This window comes from Uloborus diversus, chromosome 2 (assembly GCF_026930045.1).
Source record: "Uloborus diversus isolate 005 chromosome 2, Udiv.v.3.1, whole genome shotgun sequence".
Classification (NCBI taxonomy): Eukaryota; Metazoa; Arthropoda; class Arachnida; order Araneae; family Uloboridae; genus Uloborus; species Uloborus diversus.
The window spans coordinates 111,704,716-111,726,357 of record NC_072732.1 but is presented as its reverse complement, the minus strand read 5'-3'; the positions used below and the strand labels follow the sequence as shown (position 1 = coordinate 111,726,357).

The 21,642-nt window shown below is 33.6% G+C and overlaps 1 protein-coding gene across 2 annotated transcripts in view; it reads left to right on the top strand.

Annotated features, from left to right (window-relative positions):
* LOC129215990 (excitatory amino acid transporter-like) overlaps window positions 1–13,103 on the top strand; it is a 126,505-nt gene extending 113,402 nt beyond the window's left edge. For both annotated transcript variants that reach the window (XM_054850121.1, XM_054850122.1), the window contains exons 5-10: window positions 1,154–1,323; window positions 2,418–2,544; window positions 5,213–5,446; window positions 6,133–6,327; window positions 7,839–7,973; window positions 11,260–13,103. In XM_054850121.1, the coding sequence (XP_054706096.1) occupies window positions 1,154–1,323; window positions 2,418–2,544; window positions 5,213–5,446; window positions 6,133–6,327; window positions 7,839–7,973; window positions 11,260–11,488 (1,090 nt within the window). In that variant the 3' untranslated portion in view covers window positions 11,489–13,103. The remainder of the gene's footprint in view (window positions 1–1,153; window positions 1,324–2,417; window positions 2,545–5,212; window positions 5,447–6,132; window positions 6,328–7,838; window positions 7,974–11,259) is intronic.
* Window positions 13,104–21,642: the final 8,539 nt, after the last annotated feature.

Sequence of the window (21,642 nt, the reverse complement as noted above, 5' to 3'; positions counted from 1 at the left end):
GTTCGACGCCAGCCGGTTGAAGATCTACCGTGTTTACTAATGGTGACTATAGCACGTTAAATATATCGTAGTGTCAAAGCTTTTTGAGTTCAGATTCCAAATCAATACTTTTCGGAATGTGGGATCAGAGTCTGTTAGACTCGAAAATAGTTTTTTTCAAGACTGATATTGTTAATCTTCGACTCAAAAAGAAGGGGGTTATAAGCTTGATGCGTCGATGTGTGTATCTGTGTGTCCGTCTGTAGCATCGTAGCTAACAGATAAACCAATCTCTTTTTGTTCAAAAGGTGACTTAATCGTGAGTCTTCTTAGCTAAGTTTCACCTTTGTAGAATTTTGATTACAGAAGCTATTAATTAAAAACCTCGAGAACCAGCGTCTTTCGCAATTTTGACAGTGAAAAGTTGCTAATAAAGTTTACTAGTTGTGATTATCTTTCATTTTTCGTGCTTCCCCGTGTTATCTAGGGAAAAATTGACAATTGGCAGTTTTTTTTTTTTTTTTTTTTTTTTTTTTTTTTTTTTTTAAATGTGTTCTCATCTGCGAGGTTCATTTTATTATAAAATCGGCTCTCAGGGTGGGTCTTTTTTTTTTTTTTTTTGTATTTAATCAGAAGTGAGTAGCTAAAACGTTTCTTTTTTAACTTGTTAAATTTTAAACAGGTAGAACCACATTGTCTGTTTGTTTATGTGAATTCTGTATTCATCAGATAATTGACTGAATTAGAATGTGTAAACTTCATTTATATCCAATTTAATCGTTTTTTTTTAAATTTATTTATTTATTTACAAAACACATTTTCTGCAATGTTATAATTATTTTAAATAAATAACCAATCATCGAGATTTTTATATAACAAAAAAAAAGATGGTTCATACTGTAAAATGTTTAAAAAAAAGTTAAAGCTGTTCAAAACTGTTTATAATGATCCATTAAAGATTATTACGTTGTTTTTCGTGGTGTCTATGAATTTCAGATAACATCGGTTGTGAAACTTTTCCAAGATTGAGTATTTGCTATTTTCATTTTCTTCAGCAGGAATAATAACTGATCACGACACGTTATATTCGTTGTTCGTTATTTGTTGCATTGATTTAACGGATGACATTGTTTTTATGCATTTTTTTATAACATTTATATTTATTTTCTTTCAGGAACATGTTTCCCGAAAACTTACTGCAAGCTTGTTTCCAGCAAGTAGAAACAAGTTATTCTAAGGAAAAGCCAAAAATCATAAAATTAGACAACTTCACAGACGTCATCAACGAGACACAATACATTACAAAAAGAACTCTCAGTTACAAGGATGGAACAAACGTTCTTGGTAAGACCTAAATCCATAACAGTTCTTGCACAAATGTATATATTTACAACAAGTTTTAGTTGGGTTAATCCCTCAAAATCCCTTCATCGGAGCTGCAAAGATTTTTAAGTTATAAATTAATTAGGAGTATTATGTGTTTAACGACTAAGTAAAAAAAGAAATTCTGCGGACAGTGCCTTTGACGCTCTTTAGTGTTGAATTTACTACTAACTCATGTTGAACTATAGTCAAGATTTTTTTAATATTTTGTTATGACGTTTGTAGTTTATGTTTTATAATTTGTAAGTTTTAACTTTACTTTATTTTATTTTGCTTACTGTTATGTATGCGTATTTTGTTAATAAATCTTATCTAATCTTACCTTTTTTCGTAATATAAAAATTTAAAAAAAATTCAGTATTCAACATTTACAAACTCCAGACGAGATTATCAGTTTCTCTTGATAAATCCAGATGCACATTAAGAAAAGTTACTGTTAAGAATTTCACAAAGAATACCCAATTTATAAAACGAGTTTTTCTCTATAACTGAAACTATTCTGAAGCTGTCTTCGGAAGGTTTTATGCAACGTAAAAATGGAACTATATGAAAATAGTTCTGATATATCCGCTCTCAAATCTTGTGAACTGCTTGGAGCCTTAACTTGTTTCACTTTGAACTTGTTTCCAACTTCTATTTAAATATTTTGCTGTATGATTTGCAACATGCAGTTGCAGGAAAAGCGATTTACTTTAAGTGAAAGCATATCATGACATTATATTGGGTTGCAATTTATTTGTAGAAAATTTTTATTACGCTACGTCATTCCACCTTCCATGAGGTTTATTGTGCCGATATCTTTAAGTCCAGCCATTTTTGGTACCCATTTACAAGTTACAAATAACTGGCTATATAACATCTTTCTCTCCAACTCCCTAGCTTTTAGCATTATGTCTTTTCTATGCCTTGACTACCACCTTTATTAAAGTTAAATCAATACCTTTGTGCTTGAAAAGTGAAAAAGAAATTAACAATGTTGAATTGCAGTAATCTGCAATTTGTGCAATTTAACGTTGTTATTTCTTTTTCACCACCTTTAATATTTTTTTTTCTAGGATTGATCATCTTCTGCATCGCTTTTGGCATTTTCGCTGGCAACATGGGGCCAGACGGAAGAATCATGGTTCATTTCTTCGTCGTCCTCAATGAGATTGTCATGCGCATTGTTTACCTCATCATGTGGTAAGGATTCCGCTTATTTTTCATTAAATATGTCCTATTTCAACGCTTTTCAGTAAGTTAATTGATAGAACTGATATACGGGGTCAGGCATGGAGCCTTAGGTGAGTTGTGGTGCAGATACGGTGGTGGAAGTGGTACCGATAGATATCATCGCACCACTTAATTGCTACTACTGCAAATGGCACGTATGCATCACGTATCCCCTCCACAACTAACACAGCGCCCTCTCCAAATACAGGCGGTTGATATGCCGGGTCCTGTATATTGGGTATGGGAATAAGTTTCAATCGTTTTCCAAAGGAATCGTATTAGTATTGCTTGCAACGTTTCTAACCTTTCGATACATGGGCAATGTATAGAAAGGTTATGTAGGTATGGGCACAGTTGTTCTTTATAATGATTTGTTCATCACACGATCTTTCATTTTTTATTCGTAGATTGAACTTGTTCATTTAAACGACAAAGTTCATTTAAAAAAGCTACTTGAATTTTTAAAAACTTCATTAAAAGTTATATACATAAATATTACATAAATAATTAATAGTTATAGATTAATTAAATTATAAATAATTTTAAAACCAGAAAAGTAGCAAAACTATCAGGGCCGGATTAAGAGGAGGGCAGGCGAGGCTACTGCACCGGGGCCTCCACAACAAAGGGGCCCCCACAATAAAATTTTTACAAACTATCCTAAGTTTTACGGGTCGAAAATATCGGATATATACATATATATCAAAATATTCGGATATATATCAAAGTATCGGATATTTTCGAAAATATGATGATATTTTCGTACCCGGATTAGGGACCTCCACTCCTTCGTTGCCCCGGGGTATCCACACTTCCAAATCCGGCCCTGAAAACCATACTATAAAAATATTATACTATGAGGCATTATAAAAATGACAAAACATAAATTACTAAGTTACTATAAAAATAATAAAACATAATTCATTAACTTATCGACGTAAACAAGATGGCGACGAAAAGCAAATGATACGGAGTTCTTTATTATCTAAACCAATATTATAAAGAGAGAAGGCAGATTTTTGTGTGTTTATATGTTCGAGGTAATCTCCGGAACCACTGCACCTATTTGAAAAATTCCTTCACTATATGAAAGGTGCTTTCTTACTGACTGACATAGTGTATAATTCGAAAAAAGCCGATAAATAGTTCTTTTTTTATTCCAATTAGGACCAAATTTCACATAAATTCCCTAATATGGGAGTGAAAAATTACTTGCATATATTTATTATATATCGTTGAAAAGGGTAGAATTTTCCGCGTTCTAAATAATTTGTTTCAATGCTCTAACTTAATTACGGCGGGAGTAATTTGCGTTTTTAGCTGGAACTTTTTTAGGCTTAGCTGAAAATTAGGCACTACTTTCTTCATTAAATCTATCAATAAAAAGTGAAGGATTTGTCCCACTGTTTTCTTTTTGACACCATTGGAAAAAGCGACATTTTTTACTCCAGATCTCTCTCGACCTTTGGTCGAACATCTTAGCTTCTATCTTTAAAGGAAAAAAAGTTACAAGCGTTTTTACATCTAGTTTGAAAACAGTCATTTTGATTCAGGTTGTCAACCATTTTATTTTCGCGTTTCCACGGTTACGCTTTTTGAATCCATTGTTTCTTTCCTTATTTTGCATTTAATTTCTTAAACTTATTTTATTTCGTGTTTCCATGGTTACGCTTTTAAAATCCATCTTTCGCATTTTAATTTCTTAAAAGTTGTTTTGAAAGAAAAAAACTTTTGATTTGTTTTTATCCGAGTGAAATGTACGACATTTTCTTCTTTTTTTCTGACGATGATTTTTGAATGTTCCACGGGATGTTTTTTTTTTTTTTTTCGTTAGACAGATGGATTATGATAGCGTGGTTGCTGAGCGAGTATGGCGATAAACAATAGAGTTGCGGAATTCATTTGAAAGATATTATTTGATGTCTTTTTTTGTTTATTTGGCAAAATATTTTAAATTTCAGTAAAAACCGCTTCATTCGCTAAATAGAGTTTTAAAGCAACTGTAAATCTAATTTAGTGATTTGACGAAAAGTTTTAAATTCCAAAGAAACTTTAATAAGTTTTTTTTCTTTTTTTTCTGAAAAAATTGTGTATGCATTTTATACAAAGAAAAATGATCATTTCACATCAGAGGGAGAGGGGCGTCAATTTTTTTATTCAACGGACTTCCATTAAATTTTTAGCACGAGCATCGCTGTGCGGGTACTGCTAGTGAAATATAAAAGCGAAACAACTAAAAATATGCTTACTTGTCTGGTATAACTTAAACACTAATATCAGTAAAAATGAAAGATCGAGCGACCTAATGCAAATGTATTTCCAGTACAATGTTCTAAACGGTTCACCGTTAACAAAAACGAGTGAACGAAGCGTGGCTAGAGTACTGTTAGTGCATCAGTGGAATTTTCCTAATTCCAAACCATTTAAGGCCTTTAATTTTTTAGGAGTTTGTACTGTTCTGTTCACTTTTACTCGTTCGTTCTCGAACGGCACATCACTAGTTGCTACGCTGTGATTCGTGATAGAAACAATATTATTTGGGAACAATCTCTTATTATTCGTTGCCTATTAGAAAATCATTAAAATACAGCTAATTAGATCATCCATATGTTTCTCATTTTTCTTTCCCTCTATTTAGGTATTCTCCTATCGGTATCATGTCGCTGATCGTCGGTAAAATTATGTCCATTGCTGATCTGGCCCTCACTGCTCAGCAGCTTGGAATGTACATGCTGACGGTCATCATCGGATTGCTCATTCACGGCGTTATAACGCTACCGGGGCTCTACTTCTTGATCACACGGAAGAATCCACTCACGTTCTTCCAAGGAATGTTGCAGGCTTGGGTTACAGCTTTGGGGACAGCTTCCAGGTAAGTTGGTTCCAGGAAGCAAAAGATATTTTTTAGTGTTCAAATATTAAGACTAAAATTGTTGTCGAGCCAAAGGATTATACATGGAAAGAGGCTGTTCCAATTATCTCATGAGGTTTGACTTCTATTGGACGATAACTGGTGCAAAATTCGAGGAATAGCGCGATCAGTCATCTTCACTTTCAGTTTAGACACGAGGTTGAAGGAAAGGAAATTTTCTCCAATCTACTGGACCTGTAGTAACTGCTCAATGGTAAACACTCTGAACTTTCGGGCCCACAAATTAAACGAGCACGTACCCCCAAGTGCACTCGATGGGGTGGGGGGAAGGGCTCTATGAGATGACTTCAGTCATCAAACTCGAGATTATCCGAAGCCGAGTTTCTTCTTGAGTAGTTCTTAAGAAAAGTTAAGAAGTTAATATTTTTTAAAAGAACTTTGGCTTCCTCTAATACTTGTACCTTATGCTGCTATTACTGTTACTAATCTCCCAACTGATTTGATGGGGGCCAATTAATCTTCTGATCCTGATGAAGTCTAATACCAAATGAGAAGAAGTATAAATTTCAACCCAGACTAGTCATTAGGCAGATGGTGAACAGATTCTAAAATGATACAAACGAAAATGTATGCGTTTTACTTAGTCTCATGTATGCTAGTTCATCTGCTTCATGTTTTATTTTCAGTGCTGCAACACTACCGATCACGTTCAAGTGCTTGGAGGAGAACAACAAGGTGGACTGCAGGGTGACGCGATTCGTGTTGCCCGTGGGTGCAACGGTCAACATGGACGGAACGGCGCTCTATGAGGCTGTGGCTGCACTCTTCATCGCACAGATGAACGGAATCGTACTTTCTGCTGGAGAAGTCATTGCAGTTAGGTGAGTATTAAGTATGGCGTATCACTAACGGTGTGGCAGAACATTTGTTTACTATTCTGTTAAAATACGAACTGATAATGGATTCATTTCAATAAGACTAAGAAACGCCACACTTCATCTGAAGTAAGAGCACTACCCTAGTAGCACAGATGGTTGGCCCAACGTTGGGACATGTCTGGAACAGTTGGCAAATGATTCGGTAGCAGTATGATTGGGTAGGTTCAAAACAGTTGACAACAGTAACATTGGCCCGACAACGTTTACACGTCGGGGTAAAAATTGAAACCGGCAAAATGTTCGGTCAACTATTAGCCAATAGAACCCCAACTTCAGTTTATGGGGTTGTTAACAACAACAGTGGCCCAGCCCTGTTTTCAGATGGGATAAAGAACAACAAAAATAGCAACAAAATCCCGACCTCAGGCTCTTGCAGAAAAACTTAGTTAATTCATTCTTAACTCGTGTGAGAAAACTCATTTAGTTGTCCTGCTGCAACTTCATATGAGAAAACTCGGTAGGTCCATCGTAATTTGTATGCGACCCGACTCATCCGAAATTTTAGCTCCGAAAAGGAACACATGATACCACTAGTTATATATACCGAAACTGCGTTGAAGAAAACAGGTAACTGCGCTTCCTATTCATTTTAGTCTATTTCAAAATGACAAAATTTCTTTATTCAAATTTAAAACAAGTGCAGTAGAAAATGCAAATGTGCACCAAAAAAGCCTGAGATGACGTATGAGGCAAAGCACCAGTCTGAAAAGTCCGAGGTATATATACTCACGGTCTATCTATTATATTCCCGATAGACAATACTTTTACTTTGTGGTTCACCGCTACAATGTACTATCATTAACCCCGACTAGAACGTGCAATGACTTCTTCCAAGGTCCTACATACAACTTCTCAATGTAATGGAATCGGCCTATCTATCATGAAATGTTCAGTGCATAGATATCACTCAACTTTTTACACGACAAAACTAACACAACAAAGCCACTAACCATCATTAATTTTTTCAATGCTAGCTCTTGCAATTTGAATTTCTACAATATCCATAAGCTAAGCAATCGGCAATTTATTTTATTTGGAAATTCATTTTATTCATGTATTTTCCACCCTTAAGTAGTTCGTTTTACCGCAAGCCATGAATTTTATGACCAAACATTTTACTAAAGTTAGAAAGGCAAAGAGTATTATAGAATCCACTGCAAGTGCAATTATTCTTTGCGTGATTGAAAACTGAGTCGATCAGAAGCCTAAGTAGATAAGCCCTTTTTTCACCGGTTTCATATTTTTGTGATTTCATATGTGATAAAGAACGTTTTTAGTTGTTAAAGCGTAATAAAAACTTGTATAATACAACCACTATATACTTTTCTGATCAAATGAATAATGCTAAAGTCTTAAAAGTTGGTGTAGCAAAATTATCAGTTTTTTTCTTTTAAGTTGTTGGCTTATGAGCGATTCATTTAAAGATTCTTGCTCTAAAAAATACATTTTTTTAGTCTTACAGCCACAGCTGCTAGTATTGGCGCGGCAAGTGTTCCAAGTGCGGGTCTGGTAACTATGCTTCTTGTGCTGACTGCAGTCGGTCTTCCAACGCAAGACATATCCATGATCGTAGCAGTTGATTGGCTACTGTAAGTGCAAATAATCATTCATATTTTGCAATTAATTAATAAAAATGTATCTTATCGTGGGTTGCCAGTACATCTTGATAGATTTTAATTAAATCATCAAAACATGCCAGTTTTTACCGGGTTTCAGCGAGTTGTGTACGCGTACCGTATCGAAGTATTATTTCTCTGGTTGTATATGCAATCAGAGAAATTAGTTCAATAGCTAAATGCAAAAATAAATACTCAACCAAGTCATAGGAAGTAGGTGATATACTGACTCAATTTATTAGTTCAGTGGAAGTACTCACTGCAACAACAATTGACAAACTTTTTACTCTTACTTACTTTTCAATAGACTGCCGCCTGCCTTGTCTAGTGGGCAGAGAAGTCTGACTGCGACAGGAAGGTGTGGGTTCGAATCCCTGCTCGGGCATGGACGTACTTGCTCTCTCCTGTCCTGTCCTTATCCTTTCTTTTTGTGAATGTGTTGTTGTGCTGTGAATGGTTGCCTACCCCTTAAACGGGTCCTTATGGCATGTGTGTACTGTAGAAGTCGGACTTCACACCAAATTACGGTACAGTTGGAAAAGTGAAGCAGCGCACCCCAAATTGCCCGCCTAGCTGGCACACGACAACAACAACATTCAATAGACTAATAGAAATTAATTTCCAACACTCTCTTTCTGGATCCTTTGACGCATCGACATCGCAGGCTGCGAAGCAACTTATACAGCTTTCATGGCTGCACGTGTCCAGGTCGATAATCTTGAACTTTTCGATGCCATTAAAAATTCTGTTTTGAGCTGTTTTCACATCTATTGGCTGCAGGTCTGGAGTGGAGAACCACTTAATAAATTGCACTCCATCCAGCCCACAATGAAAGGTTTCAAGTCAATCGAAGATTACCAAAAGATAGAAGACAATAATTTCTTATAGTCAGTCTTCGCATCGGTCAAACCAGGTTCGCACATTTTTTTTTTTTTTTTTCCATGAACCAACTTAAATATGCCTTACAACAAATATCAATCAGACGATGTTGCATATTCTTTTAATTATCCAAGTTTCAATCTTATTCGTTTTAAAATTTTTGATCACCATCTTTGAAAAATCTAATAGGGGACGCATCCCATCCCAAATTATTTCATTTTCTTCAGGAGGCTATAAGCTTTTCGTCATTGATTTAGTGTTTATACTTAAGTCCTTATCCTAGTCTCGTCTTTGTTTCGTGATGTATGTAGTTCAATATTCATCCTGTTGCTCAAAATTATTTTTCACTTTATTCTTTTTGTTTGTTTTCCAAAATTTAAAATTTTGTGCATGTGTTTATTTTTGCTAAATTTTTCAAAATTCTAGAAGTTTTATGTCCTTTACTCCTTAAGCAATTTTACATTTTCTGCACCTTTTTCCACTTTAAAACAATCGTTTGGCGCGGTATAGCCTATTAAGGCTCTTACGCCGTAAAAACCAATAGAACCAACCAGACAGAATTAAATAGCACAGTAAAACATAAGTTCAAAACTTACTTTTTTTTTACTTTTTTTAACGACATTTTGAAGGTTTAGAAAAAAGTATCTAAGTTCGTGTATGTTTGAAAAACTGACTGTTTTCCAACTTGTTTTATTTTTGGCTTTCTGTGAAGACAAATAACTGACAAATGGCTTTTTTTTTAATTCAGATTCTGGTTCCAAACTCACGAACTTAGAAATAACTATCTCAACTCATCCTACATCTACAATAAAGACAAAAACACTTTTTCATAGGCAATTTTATGCTCTTTAATTTATTAGTCAATGACTTTACTCGCAAGTAAACAGTTTTTTTGATGTGTAAGAAAACTGAAAAAAAAACGCACCTAAAATTCAAGATGGTGGCGCGAGTTCCCCATACTTCCGGCTATATTTTGACACGCAACCTTAACCTTATGTTCAGTAAATTACCGCCCATTAGCCAGGGCTAAAGCAGAAATACGTGAAATACACCGCCAGCTCAGCCATTTCCAGCCGAGGACTGCAGTTTCGTGCTTATTAGCACTCATCAGCCCGGCATAGGAAAGTGACTGAGCTGGAAATGGAAAACCTCTTAAGGAAGCCAAGAGTGCGAAACAAACTGGTAGCTAATATAGAATTAGCAGACCAGACGAGTGACCGAAGCAATGGACTCGAAGATTGAACGCGAGGCATGGTATATTCAGTAAATTACCGCCCATTAGCCAGGGCTAAAGCAGAAATACGTGAAATACACCGCCAACTCAGTCATTGCCAGCCGAGGACTGCAGTTTCGTGCTTATTAGCACTCATCAGCCCGGCATAGGAAAGTGACTGAGCTGGAGATGGAAAACCTCTTAAGGAAGCCAAGAGTGCGAAACAAACTGGTAGCTAATATAGAATTAGCAGTCCAGACGAGTGACCGAAGCAATGGTTCGGTTCAACTCGAAGATTGAACGCGAGGCATGGTATAGTCAGTAAATTACCGCCCATTAGCCAGAGCTAAAGCAGAAATACGTGAAATACACCGCCAGCTCAGTCATTTCCAACCGAGGACTGCAGTTTCGTGCTTATTAGCACTCATCAGTATTTCACGTATTCTGCTTTAGCCCTGGCTAATGGGCGGTAATTTACTGAATATACCATGCATCGCGTTCAATCTTCGAGTTGAACCGAACCATTGCTTCGGTCACTCGTCTGGTCTGCTAATTTTATATTAGCTACCAGTTTGTTTCGTACTCTTGGCTTCCTTAAGAGGTTTTCCATCTCCAGCTCAGTCACTTTCCTATGCCGGGCTGATGAGTGCTAATAAGCACGAAACTGCACTCCTCGGCTGGAAATGACTGAGCTGGCTTTGTATTTCGCTTAACCTTATGGTTAGAAAACTAAGTTAAGCGACTTAAACTTATTTTTATAACCATAAAAATGTACAAAAATTGTGTAGTGCTTTAAAAAACGGTAGGATGTAGGAATGTGCAGTCATATCTGAGACTATTACTGCCGTGGGCAGGTAGGCGCAGTATCTGCAGAATTGAGTTTCCGAGATATTTGAAAAAACGCGTTTTGGGGGATGTTGGAAAAAGATGTTCTTTTTTTAAACCCTTTTTTTTCAGCGGAAACCAAATAAGCAAAGTTGTACAATAAAGCTTTACTTTAATAAAACGTAAAGTGCACGTTAGTACTGTATATGACACAAATGCAATTAAATGAAAAATGTTCAATTACTGCCCTTCACCTGCCCACGGCAGATTAGTGCTGCTGATCTTTCTGGGAGTGATACCAACATGACAAGGTATTAATTTTCTTCTGTTATCTTTTCGTAGGGACCGAATCAGAACATCTGTAAACGTTTTGGGCGATGCTTACGGCGCTGGCATTGTGTATCATTTGTCTAAGAACGAACTGGACCAGATGGATGCTGAACTAGCGGCCAGGGAAGAAGTGGAGATGCTAGATACGAGAAAATTCTCAATCGGACCGAGAGGTAGCATCGGCAGTGGACACGATGGTAAAGGCCACAACATTAAAGGAGGAGAAGAAAGCCAAATCTGATGGAATTCATTTATTTTTTTATATCGAATCAACTGGTTGATTGAAACAAATTTGTCGATTTGCAACAACCGCGTTCGGATGGAAGCGGAGCACCAAAAAACATTAATGGACTGCTGTTGTTCGAGAACAATTGGGCAGTTTTCGTCGACTGAAACAGTTAAATGGAGGTTCGAAAATAACTGCTCAATTGTTGTTGGAAGGAATGAATCTCTTTTTTTCTTGAGAAACTGATATTTGTGATCGAAAAGGACTCGACAGGTTGCATTGGCAATTAAACATTTGTGAACGGAAGCTCTTTTCTTAAAATATGCTGAAATTGGTTGAAAATTCAAATAAGAAGGCAGAATGAAATATATTTTTGAAACATTATCGCTCTAGGACCTTTTACGAAACAGCAAAAAAATAATTGTGGAACATTTATATTTGTTACAAAACGAGACGTTAAATACGTGTATTTATAAAAACTTTAATAATTTATCACATCATGACATAATTGATAAATGCTATTTTGGACTGCCATTTACACACACAATTCCTTTGTTTTACTTAATGAATTGAACTTGGACTTGTAATGCTTTCCATAATAAATGATCGCATGTGTTGATTGTTTTCATTCAGATTTTCAATGTATTGGAGTTCCATGTATTACGGCCAGTGCATGGTGAGTTGAGATTAAATTAACGAATTAAACATTTTATTTTGTGTTTTACATTTATTCAAACATATACTTTATTGTGCGTACCTTCAGAAACTCAAATTTCAGTAAACTGATTTTAAAATGTTTAAATAAGACCACAGAATCTGGTAATATTTGTGCTAACAGTTCTTTTTCAGTTTTCCAAAAAGGCACCCGTTTACAAGAAATATTTCTCATTGCACATAACTCCATTCTTCATTTTCTCTTTTTTCATTTTTGATATATTGCAGAAATTTTGCTTAATTTGGCAACTAAACCAAGATATAATTACTTACACATCTTCCTGTATTTTTTATTTTTTGCTTTTCAATTGAAATTATTCTCTTACAGCCTTCTGCAAGTTCTTCCTCTCTTCCCACCTCGTCTTCCATGTTTCTTTCAAACGATAAAAGAACATGGGGGGGGGGGGTTACATGTGCGTAATATTTTTTATAACAGACAATGAGAATATCCACTTTTAACATTTATTTTTATCAAAGCAATGTCAAATGAAATCATGCTTATTACAGAGTCTATTTATTTTTCATTTTTGACATTCATGTTTAATGAACATATTTGCATGGTGCTTTTCACTCTGCTCAAATTTTCGAGTTTCATTTATGAGTTGCACAGTTTTTCATTGCTCATTAAAATGTTGTTGTATGTTGCTTAGAAAATGCATTAAATTTGCAAATTGGTACACAACATAAATATTTCAATGAAAATCAATGTGAATTTCATATTTTTTTACCCTTACAAGCCGAAATGTACTGTCTTTTGCCTAAGTGTTTGTGGATGTACTTGAACTTGTACATAATTTTAGGTTTTTAGTTATCATCATAGTGTTTTTGTTAATGCAACTGAATCTTTCTATCATGTGCTTTGACCTGTTAAAATGTATAAGAAAGTTACTTTTCTTTAATAAAATTTTTCTCAAAATATTTTGTCTTTTTAATGCTGTTCATAAAACTTTCTATCACTTTTAAAAAATTACGTGACGAGTTAGAGGCCCAGTCGATGTTTATATTTCCCTTGAAATCGTAAATTTTGATTTTGTTAAAGATATTGTCATCCAAATTGACCATCAAAATCTTTCACATAAAAAATAGCATGTTTTCAATGCGCTGTAGCTCAATGTTGTTTTCGTTAGTACCATTAAAAGAAACATATTTTTAACTATCAAAATCGCTTTATTTTTCTTTTCGATGGTGTTTTTTCTAATAACGATGAAAAAATGAGATTGAAATATGTCGTTCTCGAGAAAAGTTCGTTCTGCAGGGTATAAGGATGGTGATTGCCATGGAAAACGGTCTATAGTGATTTTGCAGCTGTTATTAGTCAGAAAGTTTTTCTTTTCTTTTTTAAAAATGTTAGTCTAAGTAAACGTGATAGAAACGGAAAAATATCTTTTCCGTCTGTTGTATCTGCCTGTTTCCTGAACAAGATAGCTTTTTAATAATTCACTTGTAAACTAACTTTTTAAAAGAAGATTGAGAATAATTTCTGACTTATAGCAGTTGTAAAATCACTAATAACATGGTTTCCATGGCAATCACCATCCGTTTTACATTGTAGAGCGAACTTTTCATGTAACGACAGATAGTATTTCAAGCTCATTTTTTTTATTTTTATCTAAGAGAACATAATGAAAATAAACTATTTTGATATGAAACATTCTGCTCTTTCTAATGGCACAAACAAAAATAAGATGCAAGGAGACAAACTTAAGCTACATCGCATTGGAAACAATCTATTTTCTACGTGAAAGATTTTGATGGCCAATTTAGACTTTTTTTTTTTTTTTTTTTTTAAACAAAACCAATATTTACGCTATGCAACTGTAAGACATTAAAAATAAGTATTTTTGAAAATAGAATTACGCAGTACGAGCTTTTGAATTATTTTTTGTTCAGAGAATGTTCCCACCACGCATAATGCCAAAGTTTACATGCGTGCTACAAAAAAAAAAAATAATAATAATAAAATAAAATAAAATAATAATGAGCTCAAACTCACAAGAATACTAGAACGTATTAACAGCTAAAAGTACTTTAAGACCCCAATATTTCAGGTTTCCTATGTGATAACATTTCCTTCAACTTTACTCTAAACACGGCAATTTGTCTCACAAATCTGATCCGCCGTTTCCGAGAACTTTTTTGGGAGATCCTAGCCTAGATCCTCAGGATTTGGATCTTGGGAGTGGAAAATTTGCATAGGCTAGTTTAAAAAGTATCTCAGCACCTCTATAAAATGTCATCCAATCGAGTGGGGACTAGAATGTAAAATTTCCCGGAAATTTTGAAGCCGTGGAAAGTGAAAACTTCTTTTTTATCGGGAAAAATGGAAAAATTGATTTTTTTTCTGAATTTAAATGAAGTTATATTCTTTTACGAAATTTAAAAAGTGCTAAATATTCAAAAATATGTGCGTTTAAATTGCCTTTCTTTCTTTGAACTATGCACACACCTTTTCCTATTAAAAAAAAGAATTTCTGTTTTCTAACAGTTAGTAGGTTTCTGTGTTCCACCAGCTATTACCCAAATAATCGAATAATTACTTTTCGGTTTTTTTAAATACTTTAAATGTGATAGACGTCAGTGTCAGTGTCCGTTAAAATTTCAAGTTACAAGCTTCTTCTTGTGAGTGCGATTTTGGAAAAGAAATTGGCGATTTTATATATAATACTAGGTAACTCAAGTAGCCATATCATGCATTGAAAGCATGCCACGCCGCATCCAAGCCGTAATATCAGCAAAACACGGAGTTACTAAATATTAAAAGATTATTTTTTTACCTATTTATATTATCGATCTATAGGTACTTTGCGTTTAATATATTTAGTTCATATTTTAAATAAACTTTAAAATGTGTTCAAATAATAAAACTATGTTACAACAATAATAACAGAATTTTTTAAAAAGTACTAAACACTTTTCATAATGCACTCAAAAGGACAAAATAACTTTTCTGAGTCAGAAAGTACATTATTTAAGTATTCCTGTAGTTTTCAATTATTCCAAGAAAATGACTCTACAACCGAGGAAAAGTAGGAAAAGTGCGGCTTAAGTTAGGTAGAGAATTTCTTATCCTTATCTAACTTTCTCTTATATATTTGAGTTTTGAAACATGCTTATTTTTCTGGGAAAGTTTGGTTTGAAATGACTTGAACCGCACTTTTCCTCGTTTGTGGAGTCATTTTCTTGGATTAATGGAAAACTACAGGAATACTTAAATATTGTACTTTCTGCCCCAGAAAAGTTATTATATCCTTTTGAGTGCATTATGAAAAATGCTTAATATTTTTTAAAAAATTCTGTTTTTTTTTTTTTTTTTTTTTCTTTTTTCTTTTTAGTGTAAATATATTTCAGAAATAGAATAATGTTACCATCACAAAATTTCACCTCTTTTTCCATATATTTTTCATATATATATATATATATATATATATATATATATATATATATATATATATATATATATATATATATATATATATATATATATATATATATATATATATATATATATATATATACTAGAGGACCCGACAGACGTTGTTCTGTTCAAACTTTGTAAATTGAAAAGTTAAAAAACTACAATAAACTATCAAGTGTTTGAACCGTTTTGTTGAAAAAAAAGAGTAAAAAGTAAATGTTTTAAGCTGCTTGGTGTCAGAATGCGTACATTTATTACAACTTGATTTATCTAATGCCCACTGGGCAGTTGTTTTATTAACTATTTTTTCTCCCGTACTTGATGGTTTGTTCCTTAAGGCATACTCAAAGGATAAGAAGCGTCCTCAGATATTAAGAGTAAAACACTAACTACCCATCTAGAACAAACGGAAAATCCCGTTGCAACATCCCCCGTATGAAAAAGAATAAAACTATCGAAAGTATATCGTTTAAAAAAAAAATGATGAAGGTAAAAACAGTTCTCTGAATAAGCGAAAATCCCCCCCCCCCCCGATGTAAAGTAAACACATTCTTCAATCAAAGTAACGAAACACTCTTTAAAAACGAAAAACAATTCTTTGCAATTCGAAATATTTCGCCAAATAAACAAAAAATACAATAAATTACATTAACAGTAGCTTTAAAAGGTAAACAAATGATCACGCAACTCTATTATTTAAAGCCTAAGTCGCCAAGCCACCACATTACTGTAATCCAGCGGATCAGTGAGCGAAGCTAACTCCTACCGATTAACGGTCCGATATTTTGAACAAAAACTTTTAAAACTTCAAATATTGCCTAATTTGTTCTTTCCACCAAAAATAAAGGTCTTCCACTGCACTGATCTTTTGTGTACAGAACTACCCTGTTGTAATTTATCTGGACGAAAATAAAATATGTTTCGTCTTTAAATTCCATCATCTTTTCCTTTAATAATGTACTGATTTGTTTGATAATCCTTAAAGTATTCTTGACATTGGTGCCAAAACTCATATGGATTTGAGTCGAGAAACAAATGTTGCTGGGGGCGGTACTTTCTGATCATTTGGTTAGGAAAACCTAAAGCACCGATCTGGTAACATGGTTCAACGACGACGACAGAACACACGTTTTGCGTGAACTTTACCAGTACTTTACTTTGAAATATATCTCGGGACCTAAAATCGTTGCTTTCAAGAAAGGAAGGCTTTACTCTCTCTCTCTCTCTCTCTCTCTACGTTTTATCTATTCTCAATTGACATATCACAGTAGGAAATTTCATTGCAAAAAGCAGAACTGGCTTTCTTATTGTCCTTTGGCAACGGGTTAAATATTTATTTCAGTTCTCGTTCAACAATAGGATAAAATAAATATTAATTATTTGGGAGATATAACCATCCGATGTTTAAATCAATTAATTAATTAACAAAAACCTTTCCGATTCGATCCATCGCGCTTCGAAACCATGCTTGCCACAACTTAATTACACGCAAAAAATTTGATCAAAATCGGTCCAGCCATTTAAAAGCCTTATGGTGACAAACGTCCGCACAGAAGATTTTTATATATTAAGATATATATATATATATCTATCTATCTATATATATATATATATATATATATATATATATATATATATATATATATATTTTGGCACTAAAAATGAATCTTTGTTCCCCTCTAGGATTCGTTTGTGTGCTAATTTAATTAGAACCATTTAAATATTAAAGGTTTGCGAAACTAATTCATATTTCACAATATACAAGTTATTGGTAGATGAAGATAAAAATCCTAAGACAGCAATCATAGTGAGTAGCTTGCGCCAAAGAAGCCTTGATTTAAATTTTTTATTATGGTTAGTATTAATATTACTATCGCAAGGTAACAAAATTTGTAACAATGGGTTTTATATTTAAACATTTAATGGGGAAAATAAATGAAATTTGCTGTTTTCCATCTTAATCGAATTAATAATTTTGTTTTAGAATTTTAATTTTTCAGCGCTAAGTTGTACCTTATGATTAAGCAAATCATTTAGTGAAATCTCGAAGTCTCTTAGTAGTCTAGTTGCTGAGATATAAGTAAAACCAGGCCTCAGATTTCTCCGTAACAATCATGCCAAGTATAATAAAAGTGCTTAATTAAAAATACAGAAAAGTTTGAGTATGATATTTTGGCCACCCTCTGTGCTTAATAATAATAATGATAATAACAACAGTAATTAACAATAAATGTTCAAAATTTCATTATAAATATTTACAAGTTTTTTAACACCCTATAATACCCAACACTAATATTAATATTACGGAGAGGATATGGGAGTTCATACAGTTCACATGTGTTCCTAGATGCTGTGTTCACAAGTGACCCATAATCTAATTCAAAACTAAGTTGCAAAAATAAAAAAAAAACTTTAATTTAATTTTGAAAAATTAAACTTTGTCATAAATTTATTTGAATGTTAATACAATGGTTTTGAATAATTAAATAAAGCTTATTTTTTAGTTTACAATGCGTTTTCACGTGAAGAAGACAATGATAAAATTACATACAACACCTGCTAAAACAAAGAAGTTGTCATCACAGAAACATAAAATAACTCACTGCTCTGACAGTTTAGCCTAGAAGTAGGACTGGTACTGCCAATTCTTGAGAACTTTTCAAGATTTTTAGCTTAAAGTTATCCAAGTAAAACATACCATGTTCACTTGTGCCCTCTTTTCCCCTATATATACACAATCAAGTTAAACTTAAATATATAAAAATTTTGACTTAAACGTTTTCACTGATTGATGTTAGTGATATAAGTATGCCCTGTGTATACATTCAGTTTTAGAGAGAAAAGTTGCACGCAATGCTTTGGTACACAGGGAAATTAAAATATTTTACAGCTTGTATTATCAAAGCAAGTGTTTTCAAATATATGGGATATTGAACATAAAATATTTAGACAAAAAAAAAAAGCATTAGAATCAGGGGCGGCATTTCAGCATTTCGTTTGGGGGGTCACGTTTCCTGAATATGAATTTTCTCAGTACGGTTTAAAATAAGTATTAGTTAACAGGAAGGAATAATAAAACGGTTTTAATGTTAAGAATAATTAGGTTTGTTAAGAACAATTAAAATTTTTGCGACCAAAGCTTCAAATTTATTTTGTAACAAGTTATCTCACAAAATATCTTGGTACTAGTTTTTATTTTTTAGTAAAATTTTAGTCTGCTATTCTTGGGGTCAGGAAGAACAGAAAATTTTGTAACTATATTTACTCAATATCCAGTGTTTTGCTTTATTTCCATTACAGCTAAAGATAATAATTACTTTCGAAGAGAATTACTTTCGAAGCGAAATGTGGCAAGCAAGACTTGCATATGAAAGAGCTGTTTTGATCATAAAATCCCCTTCAGAACGTATTTTTCATCCAAAAAAAAAGAAACCCTCCAGAATGTATTTTTGATCCAAAAAAAACCTCCAGAAGGAATTTCTGGCTGCGCTAGTGTATAAGTGTAATATTTTTTTTTTTTTTCGTTTTCTATAACCTAGAGCCTTTTTATAGATAGGCCGACGCATCAGCTTAAGTTTAGCCTTTTTGGATCGGATTTTCATTGTTGCACTGCTAGGGTTACCACAGCAAAGTTTCGGATTTCGCCAAACTTGCCGAAAACAATATTTTATTTAATAAACAATTCACGTGCCGCTAATATAATTCCTCACAGTGAACAATCACCAAACGCGATAACTTGCCAGAAAAGGCAACCACTCAAAAACGCGTTCCGATCCAAAAAGGCTGATCTTAAGCTGATGCGTCGGCTCGTATATATAGGGGCCTTACTATAACCAACCTACATAATATTGAACTTAAGACCAAAGAGATACGTATCTCATCAAATCCTGTCTCAATTTCTTGAACTGAACTGAAGAACTGAATTGATTATTTTATCCAAAATATCTTACTACTATTATATATGCGAAAGTTTGTAGGGATGTATGGATGTTTGTTACTCTTTCACGCAAAAACTACTGAATGGATATTGATGAAACTTTACAATAATATAGCTTATGCATCAGAATTACACATAAGGTAGTTTTCGTCCCGTTATGGGGGGCAAAACACCCTTAGGGGGGCAATAAACACAATTTTCGTATAAATTCTCTAATATGGGGATTAAAAAATACTTGCACATATTAACATTATATGTCCATCGAAAGCTCTGATTTTTCTGCTGAAGATGGCACCTGTTACAAATTTCTAAGTAGAATAAAAAACAAGTTATGAGCTTTTTAGTTCCATGTTCGAAGGCTTTCCTCAACTCAATACAATATTTAGTGTATCATCTCAACTCCCTGTCGATAGCGACTATTGTTGTACTGCTGACAATCTTTGCTTTTCGTGACTGTTCAAGGATTTTCTCAAGTCAAATCTTGAAGTAAGATTTTTGCACAAAATTGGCAAATAATACATGGATTTGGCTGATTATTTTCCATTTTAATGCAACTTTGATGCAATTAATGTTTTTTTTTATTTATTTATTTATTTGTGTTGACTGGGTATTTAATCGATCAGCAGGAATCTAGCCAAACTTTTTTTGTGGAATCATTTTAATAGCTAAGGCATTTGGCATTTCTTTCAACTATCGCTGTTTTTGAAGCTAAAGACTACGCAATACTGTTTCTCGGTTTCACCATGTAACCAAATATCGCCATTTCTTTAATATTTCTTTCTTTAAATTTGTTAACACGTAAAATAATTCGCCAACTAAATTAAGCAAATCCATAAGCAGCACAAAAACTTCCATTAATTTGTCTTTGCACACAATTTCAAACAATTGCCAAATTTTTACTGTTTGTTGGAAACATTTCGGGTAGCATCATTTTATAATCACCAGAAGTATCTCTGTATTTGGCGACTCTATCTCTTCGATGGAAATTAGTAACACTCAGTTTTACAAAGTAGGGAGGAGGAGTCTCATTTAAGGTATCCCAAAACGATTAATGCAAATTTAATAACATTTTAAATCGCAGAAAGGGATTACGGGCAGCTACGCTTTTTAAAAGTTTGTACTTCAATAGCAATATAGAAAAGCTTTTAGACTATGTTAAAAAAGAAAAAAAAAGATAAATCTTTTTAAACAAGTGAAGTTTAATTTTATAGTTTGGAAATGCCTCAAATTTGTATATGCTTAAACATCGTTTTTTCGTTTCTAAAAGAGTACTATTTTGTTCTTCATACTTATTGCCATTTTACTTTTATGGGTAAGGAAGAAGCTCTATTTTTAATCACTTGAAAGTGGTGTGTTTTGAGTTATTTCAGTTACAGCAGAAAACGAATAAAAGTAGCGATTGTTTCTCATAATTGTTACAGACCCAGGCAACGCCGGGTATTTTGCTACGTACAATTATCTGGTAACTAAATAAAGTTATGAAATATAGTTTGCCCCCTACCCCCAGTTACCGTCGAAGAAAGATTTATTTTTCTCCGGAAACGGCCAAATACATGCAAAATATTTTCTTTATAGCATCTTCTGTTCGGAATTAAAAATCATATCTTATGAATATAGATTTCCCAAACATTTTACGCAGTTTCATAAACTTGGCAAAGTCTCTGCCGAATGTATGGGTACTGTGGTCCTTTGGCGATAAATAATGGATTAGGATTAATTATTTTACATATTAACATTGCTTTTAATTGCAAGAAATATAAAATGAAGCTAAACAAAATGATATTTTAAAAACTTATTTGATAGGCAGAGTTATGATAACGTGTTCGGGACGAGTGATCAAAAATTTTGGCGCTATAGCTATTACAAAAGTTGCATTAAAATGTAAAAATTCCGCCAAATTAATTTTGGTTAAAAGATCATTTAGGACTACTGTTTGACCATGGATTGTATAGAATTGGCAAACATCCAGCTAAGGCGACTCCATCTGAATGAGGGGAAAAATTAAAATTTTATGAGGGTATTCCCCTCATTTGCCTGTGTTGACCGTTAACTTGAATCGATTGAAAAAAACTACATCAACGTGAGCGAAGCCGCGGGTAAAAG